The sequence below is a fragment of the Lepisosteus platostomus genome, chromosome 23, assembly GCF_059453375.1.
Source record: "Lepisosteus platostomus isolate fLepPlt1 chromosome 23, fLepPlt1.hap1, whole genome shotgun sequence".
Taxonomy (NCBI): Eukaryota; Metazoa; Chordata; class Actinopteri; order Semionotiformes; family Lepisosteidae; genus Lepisosteus; species Lepisosteus platostomus.
Genome location: NC_142633.1, coordinates 17,740,894 through 17,755,223, shown reverse-complemented (window position 1 = coordinate 17,755,223; position 14,330 = coordinate 17,740,894). Strand labels below are relative to the sequence as shown.

The 14,330-nt window shown below is 57.8% G+C and overlaps 2 protein-coding genes across 2 annotated transcripts; one reads left to right on the top strand and one right to left on the bottom strand.

Moving 5' to 3' along the window:
• The first annotated feature begins 417 nt into the window (after positions 1-417).
• On the top strand, positions 418-8,121 carry tmco4 (transmembrane and coiled-coil domains 4). The gene is made up of 14 exons (XM_088617407.1): positions 418-580; positions 1,090-1,252; positions 3,159-3,333; positions 3,438-3,465; positions 3,801-3,930; positions 4,418-4,515; positions 4,609-4,752; positions 4,944-5,063; positions 5,733-5,897; positions 6,041-6,177; positions 6,374-6,458; positions 6,572-6,689; positions 6,769-6,886; positions 7,024-8,121. Exons 1-14 carry the CDS (start codon positions 535-537, stop codon positions 7,426-7,428), a joined length of 1,932 nt encoding a protein of 643 aa, XP_088473533.1. The 5' UTR covers positions 418-534; the 3' UTR covers positions 7,429-8,121.
• Positions 8,031-13,545, bottom strand: htr6 (5-hydroxytryptamine (serotonin) receptor 6). Its single transcript, XM_088617410.1, has 3 exons — positions 12,598-13,545; positions 11,249-11,407; positions 8,031-8,667 (listed from the first exon to the last, which is right to left on the bottom strand). The coding sequence occupies exons 1-3, from the start codon at positions 13,285-13,287 to the stop codon at positions 8,251-8,253; spliced, it is 1,266 nt and encodes a 421-aa protein (XP_088473536.1). The 5' UTR covers positions 13,288-13,545; the 3' UTR covers positions 8,031-8,250.
• Positions 13,546-14,330: the final 785 nt, after the last annotated feature.

The window sequence follows — 14,330 nt, the reverse complement described above, 5'->3', positions numbered from 1 at the left end:
CAGAGCTCCCCTGCAGATGGCGATGCAGAGAGCTGGTGGCAGGGTGTCACAGATCACGTCTCACCCACTCAGTACTGAAGGTTGAATTAACCCCTAATGCAGCTTCCCAGATCCTTTGTCCTGATCCTTCCTGATCCCTGAATCTGAAAGCCGGATCCCTGCTTGCAGGCACCCTCGTATCTATTTTGCAATGAGGTAGTACGGGCAGGGGGAAGGGAGGGGAGAAAATAATCTGAAGAAAATAACCTGCAACCTTTTTATTTGAAAGTCATGGAGCCATCCTGCCACCTGCCGGCGAGAGCTAGACACTGCAGTTTCCGCCTGCAGTGCAGGACTATGGCCACAAGAGGGACACCAAACATGCAGCCAGCGGGGACGCGCTTCTTAATGACGTCACGCAAGTCTCCTATCTGCCGAGCGGGGAGGGGCGGGGCCGGGCGGCCTGATTGACAGCCTGGGAGAAAGTTGTCCGAACTTTACCCTGAGTCCGGAGCGGCGGGGATCGGCCGGGAAATACAGCCGCTCCGACAATAAATGGAAGCCGAGGAGCCGGACTCGACAGGAGCGGAGGCACTACAAGGTACAGACGATTCACCCTGTTTCCACAGTTCTGTTTTTTATACATACTTCATTGCGCCGCACAGCGGCAGGAGAGCTCTTCCATCTGGAAGTCGGTCGTGTGACGTCCTTAATTCTCCGGGGCTGGACAGACGGGGGCAGGCGCTGCGAGAGGACAGAGGACAGAGGACAGAGAGAGACAGCCGCTCTCACTTACATTCAGTAACATCATTTTAATGTTTATGTTTTGCTAATTCATTGCAATTGCTTTGGCAACACGCGGTATTAGTCTGTCATGCCGACGCAGCTCAGTGAGTTTTAATTTTTACGCTGAAGCGGCGCCCCCTGCCGGCGCATGCGCTGGGCTGCCCTGAGTCCTGCTCGGTGCTGCTCGGTGCTGCTGGGCTCACGGCAGTACAGGAGTTCGGCACAAGGCCCGGCTTTGTTACCAGCAAGTTTCAAAACTAGAGGCACTGTTCTCATGTGACACTAACTTCCTGTCCCCCTGTCCCTGTCTCTGTGACGGTCTAGAGTCCTCTCTTGGTGGGGTGGGAGGAGTGTCTCCAGCAGAGGGGCTGGTCCCACCCAGTTCGGAGGCGGTGATTGGTCGGCTGCTCGGCGAACCAGGTCGCTTTGCCTACGCGGCTCTGTGTGCGGTGTCACTGGCCCAGCTGTTCCCGGGGTCCGAGCACAGGTGAGCCCAGAGGGCCGGGGGTCTCTGTGGAGCCTGTGCTTGTTCCCTGATGGACAGAGAGTGAGGTGTGCTTGTTCCCTGATGGACAGAGAGTGGGCTGTGCTTGTTCCCTGATGGACAGAGAGTGAGGTGTGCGTGTTCCCTGATGGACAGAGAGTGAGGTGTGCGTGTTCCCTGATGGACAGAGAGTGAGGTGTGCTTGTTCCCTGATGGACAGAGAGTGAGGTGTGCTTGTTCCCTGATGGACAGAGAGTGAGCTGTGCTTGTTCCCTGATGGACAGAGAGTGAGGTGTGCTTGTTCCCTGATGGACAGAGAGTGAGCTGTGCTTGTTCCCTGATGGACAGAGAGTGAGGTGTGCTTGTTCCCTGATGGACAGAGAGTGAGCTGTGCTTGTTCCCTGATGGACAGAGAGTGAGGTGTGTTTGTTCCCTGATGGACAGAGAGTGAGGTGTGCATGTTCCCTGATGGACAGAGAGTGAGCTGTGTTTGTTCCCTGATGGACAGAGAGTGAGGTGTGCTTGTTCCCTGATGGACAGAGAGTGGGCTGTGCTTGTTCCCTGATGGACAGAGAGTGAGCTGTGCTTGTTCCCTGATGGACAGAGAGTGGGCTGTGCTTGTTCCCTGATGGACAGAGAGTGAGCTGTGCTTGTTCCCTGATGGACAGAGAGTGAGCTGTGCTTGTTCCCTGATGGACAGAGAGTGAGCTGTGCTTGTTCCCTGATGGATAGAGAGTGAGCTGTGCTTGTTCCCTGATGGACAGAGAGTGAGCTGTGCTTGTTCCCTGATGGACAGAGAGTGAGCTGTGCTTGTTCCCTGATGGACAGAGAGTGAGCCGTGCTTGTTCCCTGATGGACAGAGAGTGAGCTGTGCTTGTTCCCTGATGGACAGAGAGTGAGCTGTGCTTGTTCCCTGATGGACAGAGAGTGAGCTGTGTTTGTTCCCTGATGGACAGAGAGTGAGCTGTGCTTGTTCCCTGATGGACAGAGAGTGAGCTGTGCTTGTTCCCTGATGGACAGAGAGTGAGGTGTGCGTGTTCCCTGATGGACAGAGAGTGAGCTGTGTTTGTTCCCTGATGGACAGAGAGTGAGGTGTGCTTGTTCCCTGATGGACAGAGAGTGGGTTGTGCTTGTTCCCTGATGGACAGAGAGTGGGTTGTGCTTGTTCCCTGATGGAGAGAGAGTGACCCGTGCTTGTTCCCTGATGGACAGAGAGTGAGGTGTGCTTGTTCCCTGATGGACAGAGAGTGGGCTGTGCTTGTTCCCTGATGGACAGAGAGTGACCCGTGCTTGTTCCCTGATGGACAGAGAGTGACCCGTGCTTGTTCCCTGATGGACAGAGAGTGAGCTGTGTTTGTTCCCTGATGGACAGAGAGTGAGGTGTGCTTGTTCCCTGATGGACAGAGAGTGGGTTGTGCTTGTTCCCTGATGGACAGAGAGTGGGTTGTGCTTGTTCCCTGATGGAGAGAGAGTGACCCGTGCTTGTTCCCTGATGGACAGAGAGTGAGGTGTGCTTGTTCCCTGATGGACAGAGAGTGGGCTGTGCTTGTTCCCTGATGGACAGAGAGTGACCCGTGCTTGTTCCCTGATGGACAGAGAGTGAGGTGTGCTTGTTCCCTGATGGACAGAGAGTGGGCTGTGCTTGTTCCCTGATGGAGAGAGAGTGACCTGTGCTTGTTCCCTGATGGACAGAGAGTGAGCTGTGCTTGTTCCCTGATAGACAGAGAGTGAGCTGTGCTTGTTCCCTGATGGACAGAGAGTGAGGTGTGCTTGTTCCCTGATGGACAGAGAGTGACCTGTGCTTGTTCCCTGATGGACAGAGAGTGAGGTGTGCGTGTTCCCTGATGGACAGAGAGTGAGCTGTAGTGACCTACCGGGATTCACTGCCCCTGCCTCTCGCCGTGCTCAGGCTGTTCCGGCAGCAGTATGTGCAGGCGCTGGTGTCCTGGCTGGGCTTGTGCGACACCGTCCTGCCAGTGATGGAGGCGTTCCTGGGTGGCCTGGGGCTCGAGGGGACAGACACCTTCCTCTCTGTCCTGCAGAAGGAGCCGCGGCTGGGACACGGGGCTCAGCCTGTCATACAGGTACACTGAGAGAGCTGCCCATGGGGCAGTCAGTCCGTTAGCCAGTTAACGAGGTACGTCAGCCCTGCCTTGTTTAATGGGCTGTGCACCCTGCTCTCTTCCAGGACCTGGTGTCTTTCTCTGTGAGGGACGGTGAGCACACATCTCTGCACGCGCTGTCAGTGAGGGAAAGCGTCTCCTCTGTGCAGGGGGAGAGGGAGGCACCCAGTGTTGATACCAGTCACTGTCACTCTGTCTCCCTGCCTCTGCCTCTGATCCTCAGTGCCTCTGCCTCTGATCCTCAGTGCCTCTGCTTCTGTTCTTAAGTGTCTCTCTGCCTCTGATCCTCAGTGCCTCTGATCCTCGGTGCCTCTGCCTCTGTTGCTCAGTGCCTCTCTGCCTCTGATCCTCAGTACCTCTGCCTCTGAACCTCAGTGTCTCCTCTATGTTTTTCTGCTGGTCTCCTGAGTGCTCCTGTCCCTCCTCAGGGTTCTACGATGCCCGGGCCCGTGTCCTGATCCGCCATGTCTCCTGCCTGCTGCGGGTGTCCCCCAGGGAGCTGGAGGACTTTGAGGAGACACTGGGGGAGAGACTGAGGAGGGGGGGGGAGGAGACAGAGTGAGTGAGAGACTCTGGAGCAGGTTCACCCTAACACACCCCCTGGGCACCCCTGGGGTTCACTGCATCAGTGCCTTAACAGATGTATCTCCCTGGGTAGCTGTGTGTGTGTTGTGTGTGTCAAATTGTTTATCAGTGTGTAGCGGTGTGTGTAACAGTGTGGAGCGGTGTGTGCCGTGTGTGTGTTACAGTGTGTGTCGTGTGTGTGCCGTGTGTGTGTGTAACGGTATGTGTCGTGTGTGCCGTGTGTGTGTGTAACAGTGTGTGTCGTGTGTGTGCCGTGTGTGTGTGTAACAGTGTGTGTCGTGTGTGTGTGTGTAACAGTGCACCACAGTGTAACAGCCTGTGACTCGTGTCTCTGTGTTTCTCCTGCTGCTCTCAGGACTGGCTGCAGCAGTGAGTACAGCTCTGTGTGTCTGTGATTGTGGTGCCTCCGCGGGCTCTGTGGCTCTGCAGGCTCTGACTGCTCTAACTCTCCGCCCCCCAGGGAGGAGGAGTCCCGACGGCGCAGGAAGGAGAGGGGCAGGAAGCTGAAGCGCTACCTCCTGATTGGCCTGGCCACTGTGGGCGGGGGCACCGTGATTGGTCAGTTCGGCTTGCGCTGCCTCTGAGTGCACGGGTGCGGTCAGACCTGTTGCCCAGGACGTGCGACAGACGTGTCTCTCTCCCTGTGTGCAGGCCTGACCGGCGGGCTGGCGGCCCCTCTGGTGGCCGCGGGCGCCGGCGCGGTGATCGGCGCAGGAGGGGCGGCGGCTCTCGGCTCTGTGGCTGGAATTGCCATCATGGCCTCCCTGTTCGGCGCAGCCGGGGCCGGACTGACTGGTGAGCCGACCAACTGCCGCGGTTAGAGACTGAGAAGCACAGCTGTCGGCCAGTCCCTGTGCTGGAGAGCGACACCTCAGGGTCTCTGGTTGTGCGGTAACTCCTCTCCCTCTCTCTCCTGCCCTGTCCCCTTGACCCCTTGACCCCGTGTCTGTGACGGTCTGTCTCCCTGGGTTACTGCCCCGCCTCAGGGTACAAGATGAACAAGCGCGTCGGAGCCATCGAGGAGTTTGAGTTCCGGCCGCTGAGCACTGGGAAGCACCTTCACCTCACCATCGCTGTGACAGGCTGGCTGTGCCGAGGAAAATACAGTGAGGGCCTGGCACCCCGAGACACTGGCACCCACAAACACTTTCACCCCGACACACTGACATCCTGGGCAGAGAACACTGCAGTCTGGCACTGGCCAGTAACACACACACACTCTGATGAGGTGTGTGTGCTGCGTACTGCTCGTGTGACTGTGTGCTGACTGTGTGCTTTTCGTGTCCGGTTGGCCGGTGAGCTTGTCTGGGAATTCTGGAATCAGGTGAGCAGGGATGTGATTGTGTGTGTGTGCGCGTGTGTTTGTGTTGTGTACATCCATTCAGTGTGGCTTCATCCCTGCAGACAGGAAGATAGAGACTCTCTGAGCTGCAGCAAAGTGACATGCTGAATACAGGCCTGTTCCTCGGTCATTCAAGACCCACTGGCTGTTCGTAAGAGTAGGGTCGTTAAACCCCAGAGTCCTGGCTGAATCCTGCAGTCTGGGTTTCCCTGACGTTCCCTTCTCCTCCCCTGACCTGCACCTCAGTGGGGTGAAGTGGATCTCCTTTCTGTAAGTGCAGCGTAGACGCAGTGAGTGGTTGTCGTTGCTGTTTGAATGCACAGCTTTCTGGAGAGAAGCCCAGAGCCCTCATGAATGGCGCATGAGTCCGCAGCAGGGAGCTGCTTGCTGAGCCTCTGTCTCTCTGTCCTGCCCCCACACCCCTTCATCACAGGCTCCTTCCAGGCCCCGTGGGCCAGTCTGAGGCAGTCCAGAGAGCAGTACTGCCTGTGCTGGGAGTCGCGCTACCTGCTGGAGCTGGGTTCAGCGCTGGACTCGCTGCTGGACGGGCTGGTCAGCATGGTGGCCCAGGAGGCCCTCAAATACACCGTGCTGTCAGGTAGGGGGCGCTGTCTCTCCACTGTGTCTCTTCCTTCTTCCTGGCTGATGAACCCCTTCGCTGGGTTCTGTTGCCTCGGGACCGGTCAGTCTTTGTCTCGTGTGTCTGTGATGAGTTACTGTCCGGCTGTCCTGCTTGTCTAGGGATCCTGACCGCACTGACCTGGCCCGCCTCCCTGCTGGCTGTGGCCAGTGTGATTGACAACCCCTGGGGGGTGTGTCTGAGTCGCTCTGCCGAGGTAGGAAAGCAGCTGGCACAGGTTCTGAGGAGCCGGCAGCAGGTAGGCACGGTCTCGCACGGTCTCGCACGGTCTCGCACGGTCTCGCACGGTCTCGCACTAGCTCACACTCTCTCACACTGTCACACTCCGTCTCACACCGACTCACTGTGTCTCACAATGCCCGACACTGACTCACACTTGGTCCTCAGACTGGTGGGTTGTAACTGTGCCCTTTGTCTTGCCCGGCTGTGAGCAGGGAAGGCGTCCTGTCAGCCTGATTGGCTTCAGTCTGGGGGCCAGAGTCATCTACTTCTGCCTGCAGGAGCTGGCCAACGACACAGGTGAGTGGAACGTACCTGACAGAGGTAAAGACACCTGCAGCAGATAGACTATTGGACAGCCTGGTCTACGGCTGCTCATTGCTGATTTCCTGTTTCATCCATGCGCCTCTCAGATTGCGAGGGCGTGATTGAGGACGTTGTCCTGTTGGGGGCGCCGGTGGACGGCTCTGCACGGCAGTGGAAGGCCTTGTCTAGGGTTGTGTCTGGGAGGATCATCAACGGTTACTGCAGGTGTGGGGAGGGACCGCGAAGCGAGCTGGAATTCGGACGTGGATGTGGTGTCTTGTGCTGACCGTGTGTCTTGTCTCAGGGGGGACTGGCTCCTGAGCTTCGTGTATCGCAGTTCGTCGGCACAGCTGTCCGTCGCTGGGCTCCAGCCCATCAACCTGGACGACCGACGCATGATGAATGTGGACTTGTCATCTGTGGTGAGATTACAGAGAAAACATGATTCACAGCATCACTGTACACATGCGCCGCACATCAAAAAAATGTCTTTAAACCCAAAGTCGAGAAGCACAGCCTGAGGAAGCAAAGCTCAGAACTTGTTTTCATGATCCTTCAGGTCAAAGGTCACCTGGACTACATGCGGCAGATTGAAACCATCCTGGTGGCGGTGGGCGTGCCAACCAGGGAGGGGGCGTGTCTCGGTGACGTCCTTTCAATGCCCCAGAAGTCTGTTGCCACGGAGAGAGAACCGAAGCCGGAGCCCGAGTCAGACCAGTCAGCTCTGGGGGGTGGAGCTAATGAAGGAGGAACAGAGCCTGGAGATGAAGCAGGGGGCGTGGTGTGTGGAGCGGGGGTGGAGTCTGTATGCAGATTAGGTGGAGGAGGTGGACCTGGTCAGGAAGAGCCCTCTGTCAGTGAGGCAGAAAGAAAGGAGGAGGATGGTGTCACAACCACCACGTCCCCACAGACTGAGGGGAATGGCGGCAGGAGGGGGGGGCTGGAACATGCTGGACAGTACTGACCTTCTGAATATCACACAGAATTCCTAGCTGCACTGCCAGCCAGGTGTGGGCGCTTGGCCGAGGTGTTTGTAGTGCTACACACAGTTACCCCAGGGGTTACCCTCTGACCACCAAACAGTCCTGGCCACTTGGGGCGATGCCACACAAGATCTCGGGGAGCAGCAGTGCCCTCCAGCTGGGGATGACAGGAAGAGGGGTGTCACGGTGGCCTCCTGACCCCCCTGTGCTCAGCCCTGCCCTGAGCACAGCTCCTGGGAGGTGTGCCCTCAGAGGGGTGAGGGGGTGGGGAGTGCTGCACAACACAACATACTGCGGTCCTACCTCTTCGGCAGCGCCCCCACAGTTCTGAAACGTGAGTGTCCGTGTTGCCGCCCCCTCTCGTGACGGCCTTGTTTAAGCAGGCCGGGCGCCGGGACAGAGACAGGCGGCATGGTCCCAGCTCCAGCTGACCCCTCAGGGACCAGACGGGACACCCCGGCCGTGCCCTGGCCAGCGGGCAGCTGTCCACCTCGCCCTGGACGCTATGGTAGAGGTCAAGCCCGACGGCAGGACACGTGTGGCACACAGACAGACCGGAGGCACGAGGCAGACAAGACTGGGCTGTGAATTGATGTAGTTTAATCCAAAACTGCATGGAATTACAAATGTTCTGCCCCAGAGCAGAAGTTCTGTAAATAAATTCAGTGCCTGAAGGGGTGATGCTCTGCCTGATGCCTGAGTCCGGACACGGGGAGCAGTCAGACATCTCTTCCCCTCTCTGCGTTTCCTCCTCCCCGCACTCGTCCCATCTCCTCTCTCCTGTCCGCACGCTTCCTGCCTGCTCAGTCGTTCAGGGGGCCGACCTGGCAGGGCAGCAGGCTGTCATTCCCAGCATGCTCCATGTCGAACAGGTTGACGGCGTCGGTGGCGGTCGCCGGCGGCTCCCTCTTGCAGGGCGGGTGGTGGGTGGGGTCAGAGGGGTCGGTGGGGTCAGAGGTGAGGGAGGCGGGCGAGGGGGAGGGGGAGGGGGAGGGCAGCGGGGGGTCGCCCCGGTAGCCACTGGGGGAGTTGCGGACGGAGACGGACAGGGGGCTGGGCCGGCGGGTCCAGGAGGGCGGGCAGCAGGGCAGGTAGCGGCCCAGAGCGCGCTTGAAGTCCCGGATGAAGAGGGGGTAGATGATGGGGTTCATGGTGCTGTTACAGTAACCCAGCCAGGTCAGCACATCAAACAGAGCTGGGGGGACACACTCACACACCGCCTGGAGAGAGAGGAGAGAGAGTCACACTCACACACCGCCTGGAGAGAGAGGAGAGAGAGTCACACTCACACACCGCCTGGAGAGAGAGGAGAGAGAGTCACACTCACACACCGCCTGGAGAGAGAGTCACACTCACACACCGCCTGGAGAGAGAGGAGAGAGAGTCACACTCACACACCGCCTGGAGAGAGAGTCACACTCACACATTGCCTGGAGAGAGAGGAGAGAGAGTCACACTCACACACCGCCTGGAGAGAGAGGAGAGAGAGTCACACTCACCGCCTGGAGAGAGAGGAGAGAGAGTCACACTCACACACCGCCTGGAGAGAGAGGAGAGAGAGTCACACTCACACATTGCCTGGAGAGAGAGAGAGGAGAGAATCACACTCACACACCGCCTGGAGAGAGAGGAGAGAGTCACACTCACACACCGCCTGGAGAGAGAGAGAGGAGAGAATCACACTCACACACCGCCTGGAGAGAGAGGAGAGAGTCACACTCACACACCGCCTGGAGAGAGAGGAGAGAGAGTCACACTCACACACTGCCTGGAGAGAGAGGAGATTCACACTCACAAACCGCCTGGAGAGAGAGGAGTCACACACACACCACCTGGAGAGAGAGGAGAGAGAGTCACACTCACACACCGCCTGGAGAGAGAGGAGAGTCACACTCACACACCGCCTGGAGAGAGAGGAGAGTCACACTCACACACCGCCTGGAGAGAGAGGAGAGTGTCACACTCACACACTGCCTGGAGAGAGAGGAGAGTCACACTCACACACCACCTGGAGAGAGAGGAGTCACACACACACCACCTGGAGAGAGAGGAGAGTGTCACACTCACACACTGCCTGGAGAGAGAGGAGAGTGTCACACTCACACACTGCCTGGAGAGAGAGGAGGCTGCCCAGAGAGGACAGGCTGTGCTCCCACTGCCAGCAGGGAGAAATAGAGACAGAGGTGCACTTCCTACTGCACTGTGACAGATACTCTGGGATTAGAGAAACATTCTTCCCGAAATTCAGAAATCTAATCCCAGAGTTCCCACACCTGCCAAAACCACAACAGGTCCCAATCCTACTGGGAGAGGGAGGAGGGAACTCAGTTGATCTGGCAGCCCAGTATGTGATCTCCTGTCACAGCCTGAGGAACAGTGAGTCTGTCTCCCAATAATGCTCCAGCCGAATACAGTATATGTCGATATTATATAATATGTCTTTGTTGTAAATGTCTGTAACATGTCTGTAGATTTTATTTTACTTCTATTTTTTGTTTTGTTCTATATTAATTTTATTATTTTTATTTGCTTTGGCAACACTGATTGTACCTATCGGTCATGCTAATAAAGCACCTTGAATTGAATTGAATTGAATTGAGGAGAGTCACACACACCACCTGGAGAGAGAGGAGAGTGTCACACTCACACACCGCCTGGAGAGAGAGAGGAGAGAGAGTCACACTCTCACACTGCCTGGAGAGAGAGAGGAGAGTCACACTCACACACCGCCTGGAGAGAGAGGAGAGAGTCACACTCAGCACCTGAAGAGAGAGGAGACGCTCGCACACACAGAAACTGGACACGGAGGACAGGCTCAGTGACCACAGCCTGGTCACAGAAACAGGCTGTGCTCCCACCGCCAGCAGGAAGAAGTAAAAATGGAGATGCACTTTCTGCTGCACTGCAAGAAACACAACCACACAAACAATTATACTGTAGCTAAAATAAATCTAATCTCAGAATTCCCACTCCTGCCAGAATCAGAACAGCTTCCAATCCTACTGGGGGAGGAAACTCACTAGAGCTGCAGCCCAGTGTGTGATCTTGTCACAGCCCGAGGAACAGAGACTGAGCATCTCAAGTACGTTTTATGTAAATGTCTTGCTGTTTGTCATTTGCTATTGCTTTAGCAACACTGTTATTCATCGGTCATGCCAATAAACCTGCTAGAATCTGAGTTTGCATCTCTGTAACACGGACTGGGTGCCCAGAGAGAGAAACAGGAGACACTGGGGAAAAGTCACACTGACAGGCCGCCTGCAGTGAGCCAGGAGAATCATACACAAGACACACACAAAGCACAAACCCCACTGACACAATCGATTTTTATTCACTATTCCAAACTCCACACAAGGTGATAGCAGACTTGATACTAGTGTTTTATTACTTTAAGATTTAAAAGACAAAAGTAATTTTGTATCTTCTGCCATGAGACTTTTCTCTGAACTCACTGCCACGCGCGCCGGCACAGGCCTGGAGGACAGGCTGAGGGGTGTGCGTGTCGGCCACTGCAGACTGGGGAGCTGACAGGAGTGAGGATCCATCTGGCACTGAGGTGCCATTGAGCAAGAGCTGTGTGTGCCCAGGGAGACACACGCCCACTGTGCACACAGTTACACACAATGTTATACACACACACTCCCACACGCCCACTGTGCACACAGTTACACACACACTGCTACATTGCAAATATTTTTGCTTTGGCTCACCTGAAATTCATCAGCCATATCAATACGACTCAGAATGTGTGAGTGACAGAGCGCGAGAGCGATGAGTGAAAGGAGACGGGGGTCCTCTGACCTGCGCCATGTTGGAGATGAAGAAGGGCAGCCAGGCAACAAAGAACAGCCCCAGCAGGACCCCCAGGGTCAGACTGGCCTTCAGGGCGCGGCGCCCGTGTCGGTGAGCCAGCCTGCGCTCGCCGGAGCCCCCTGGACATGGTGGAGAGGGATGAGGGTGCTGGGAGAGAGGAGGTCAGCAATCAGTGTCACAGACAGGGTACAGCCCAGCCTGGGCACAGCGCCACTTGACTCCCACTGACACAAACAGGAGTCCAGCCTGGGCACAGTGACACAAACAGGAGCCCAGCCTGGGCACAGTGACACAGACCGGAGCCCAGCCTGGGCACAGTGACACAGACACAACAACACAGACCGGAGCCCAGCCTGGGCACAGTGACACAGACACACAGCAACACAGACCGGAGCCCAGCCTGGGCACAGTGACACAAACAGGAGCCCAGCCTGGGCACAGTGACACAGACAGGAGCCCAGCCTGGGCACAGTGACACAGACAGGAGCCCAGCCTGGCCACAGTGACACAGACCAGATCCCAGCCTGGGCACAGTGACACAGACAGGAGCCCAGCCTGGGCACAGTGACACAGACACAACAACACAGACCGGAGCCCAGCCTGGGCACAGTGACACAGACACACAGCAACACAGACCGGAGCCCAGCCTGGGCACAGTGACACAAACAGGAGCCCAGCCTGGGCAGAGCATTGAAACACACGCTGACACACTGAAGACCACTTCCAACTCTGACTCAACATCCTCTTTGTCACTGGTGTGGAGATCTTCTCCCTCTCACCCCTCCCCTTCCCTCACGATGCCCTGCAGCCCTGATGCCCAGTCCCCCCTGCCAGGGGAACGGGTTCACACTGGTTCAGTTGCACCCAGAGCCCCAGGGTGCCCTCTCGTTTGTAACCTTCCTCACGCTCGTATGCCAACCCTCCAGAGGGCGCAGCCCGCAGACAGTGGTCACAGTGTTAAACAGACCATCAGTAATGTGATAAAGGAACATTCAATCACTAGAATATTTCCTCTGTGCCTTGCAGCAATATACACGTCTTTACACACGAGGAATAGACAATACTTCTCCCAGCAGGCTGATGGCACTGTGGCTCTGTGCTCCAGTCCTCTTCGCTCTGCTGGGAGCCGTGAGGATGAGGATGAGCAGCTCCTCTCCCTTCGCCCCGCAGACCGGACCCACGCCGCCTCGTCTTGCACCCTCTCTCGGTTCTTGGTGGATCTTGGCGTTTCTTTGTTTTGCATTTCTCCAGTCTTGCCGAAGCTCCGATTCCCTGGAGGATTGTAAAAAAAAAAGCGTCCCCCCCACCCCCCCCAGCGGGGCGGGGCTGTCGCTCACCTGTGCGGGCGGGGCCAGCGCGAGGGCGGTGGCCAGGGAGGCGACCTGGCGCGCCTGGCGCCGGGCAGCCAGCAGGATGCGGCAGTAGGTGAAGGAGATGGCGGCGGACGGCAGGAAGAAGGTCAGGCAGGAGGCCACCAGGGCGAAGGGCAGGCTGACCCGCAGGCGGCACTCCCCCGGCGCTGGCAGCGGGGGGGCGCCCAGGGCGTGCCAGCCCATCTCGATGGGCAGGAAGGAGGCCAGCGCGGCCAGGCTCCAGGCGGCCAGGATGAGCAGCAGCGCGCGGCCGGGCGTCATGCGGAGCTTGTAGCGCAGCGGGCAGATGATGAGCAGGTACCGGTCCAGGCTGATCAGGCACAGGTTCAGGATGGAGGCGCTGCAGCACATGACGTCGAAGGAGACCCAGACGGAGCAGAGGCCCGGCGCCAGCACCCAGCGGCCGCACAGCGCGTTCAGCATGGCCGGGGGCATGACCGCCAGCCCCACCATCAGGTCGGACATGAAGAGGGACACCAGGAAGTAGTTGGAGGTGCTGCGCAGGGCGCGCTGCGTGCAGATCAGCAGGATGAGCAGCGTGTTGCCCGCTACCGTCAGCAGGACGATCAGGGAGAGAGCCGCGGCCACCCAGCCGCTGCCCCCCCCCGCCGCGCCCCTCGGCCAGGGCAGCGACTCGTTCCCTCCCGCCTCCATCCCACTGCCCCCGCAGCCGGACGCACGCCTCGGGCCTGAAGGAGTTCGTCTCCTTCCATCAGGGGGTCGGCCGGTTCATCGAGCAGCCCGGGGCCGGCGCAGCGGTCAGGCGAGGTCTCGGAGTGGCCGTGTGGTGGTCAGGCGAGGTCTCGGAGTGGCCGTGTGGTGGTCAGGCAAGGTCTGTGCAGCTTTCCCCTCACGGAGTCATGAAACCTGCGCGCAGCGGACCCCTCTCTCTGGTGTGGCTGTGGCTGTGTCTGCGGGCTCCTCGCGAGCGTGTGGGCTGGGTAAGAGTGTGTGTGCGTGCTATGCGAGGTGGAGTCTGTGCGTGCCAGCCGTGTCCTCGGCCTCCTGTTCTGCTATGTGAGCTGTGAGCAAGTGTGTGGCTCCTGTGTGGCATCACAGCTCATGCAAATCACAACCCACAACGAAGAGAAGAGGCAGTTCAGAAAAGACACCGTCCTCTTTGAAAGCGTGCCGTTACGTCAGAGGCAAGAGCGGCACCTATCCGGGCCGAGCCAGGACCCATAGCCGAGCCATCCTGCCGCAGTGGAGCAGTAGGGGGACCCCTTTAATCCCAACAGGGGGTTCTGGTGAGATCACCCCAACAGGGCGGCTGTGGAAATACTGGCACACTGACAGCCCACTCTGGTGCGTGTGTGTGTGTGTCTGTCTACCTTCTCTTGCCACCCCTCCCTCCTCTAACCGGCCTGTTCCCGGCTTCCCTAATCCCCGTATCCACCACTCCAGCCCACCCTTGGGCTTATCCGGTTGCTCTGCCGGGAGGAAAACCGTGTCTCTGCATCCAGATCCGGATAATCCCTCTTCTTCAGCGAGCTCTCACTGCCTCCACGCCACTGAGCCACCGAGCAGACTCTTCTGAATAATAATGACAGCCCCTTCCTGGTGCCAGTTCTAGTAAATGAGATTCTAGTCGAGCTACATTGAAATGTTTTCATTTGCTTTAGCAGGGGGTGCAGCAGGGATCTGCAGAGAGCGATCAGGGCTCTGAACTCAGATCTGGACAGCTGTGGGCTCAAACC

What these genes read in the sequence shown, in the direction of transcription:
- htr6 (XM_088617410.1), bottom strand. Translation starts at nt 13,287, where the DNA reads ATGGAGGCGGGAGGGAACGAGTCGCTGCCCTGGCCGAGGGGCGCGGCG. An exon ending in CGCTGGCCCCGCCCGCACAG is followed by an intron (nt 11,408 to 12,597) that starts GTGAGCGACAGC and finishes CCTCTCTCCCAG; the next exon opens with CACCCTCATCCCTCTCCACC. An exon ending in TCATCTCCAACATGGCGCAG is followed by an intron (nt 8,668 to 11,248) that starts GTCAGAGGACCC and finishes CTCTCTCTCCAG; the next exon opens with GCGGTGTGTGAGTGTGTCCC.
- tmco4 (XM_088617407.1), top strand. Translation starts at nt 535, where the DNA reads ATGGAAGCCGAGGAGCCGGACTCGACAGGAGCGGAGGCACTACAAG. An exon ending in GGAGCTGGCCAACGACACAG is followed by an intron (nt 6,459 to 6,571) that starts GTGAGTGGAACG and finishes TGCGCCTCTCAG; the next exon opens with ATTGCGAGGGCGTGATTGAG. An exon ending in ATCATCAACGGTTACTGCAG is followed by an intron (nt 6,690 to 6,768) that starts GTGTGGGGAGGG and finishes GTCTTGTCTCAG; the next exon opens with GGGGGACTGGCTCCTGAGCT.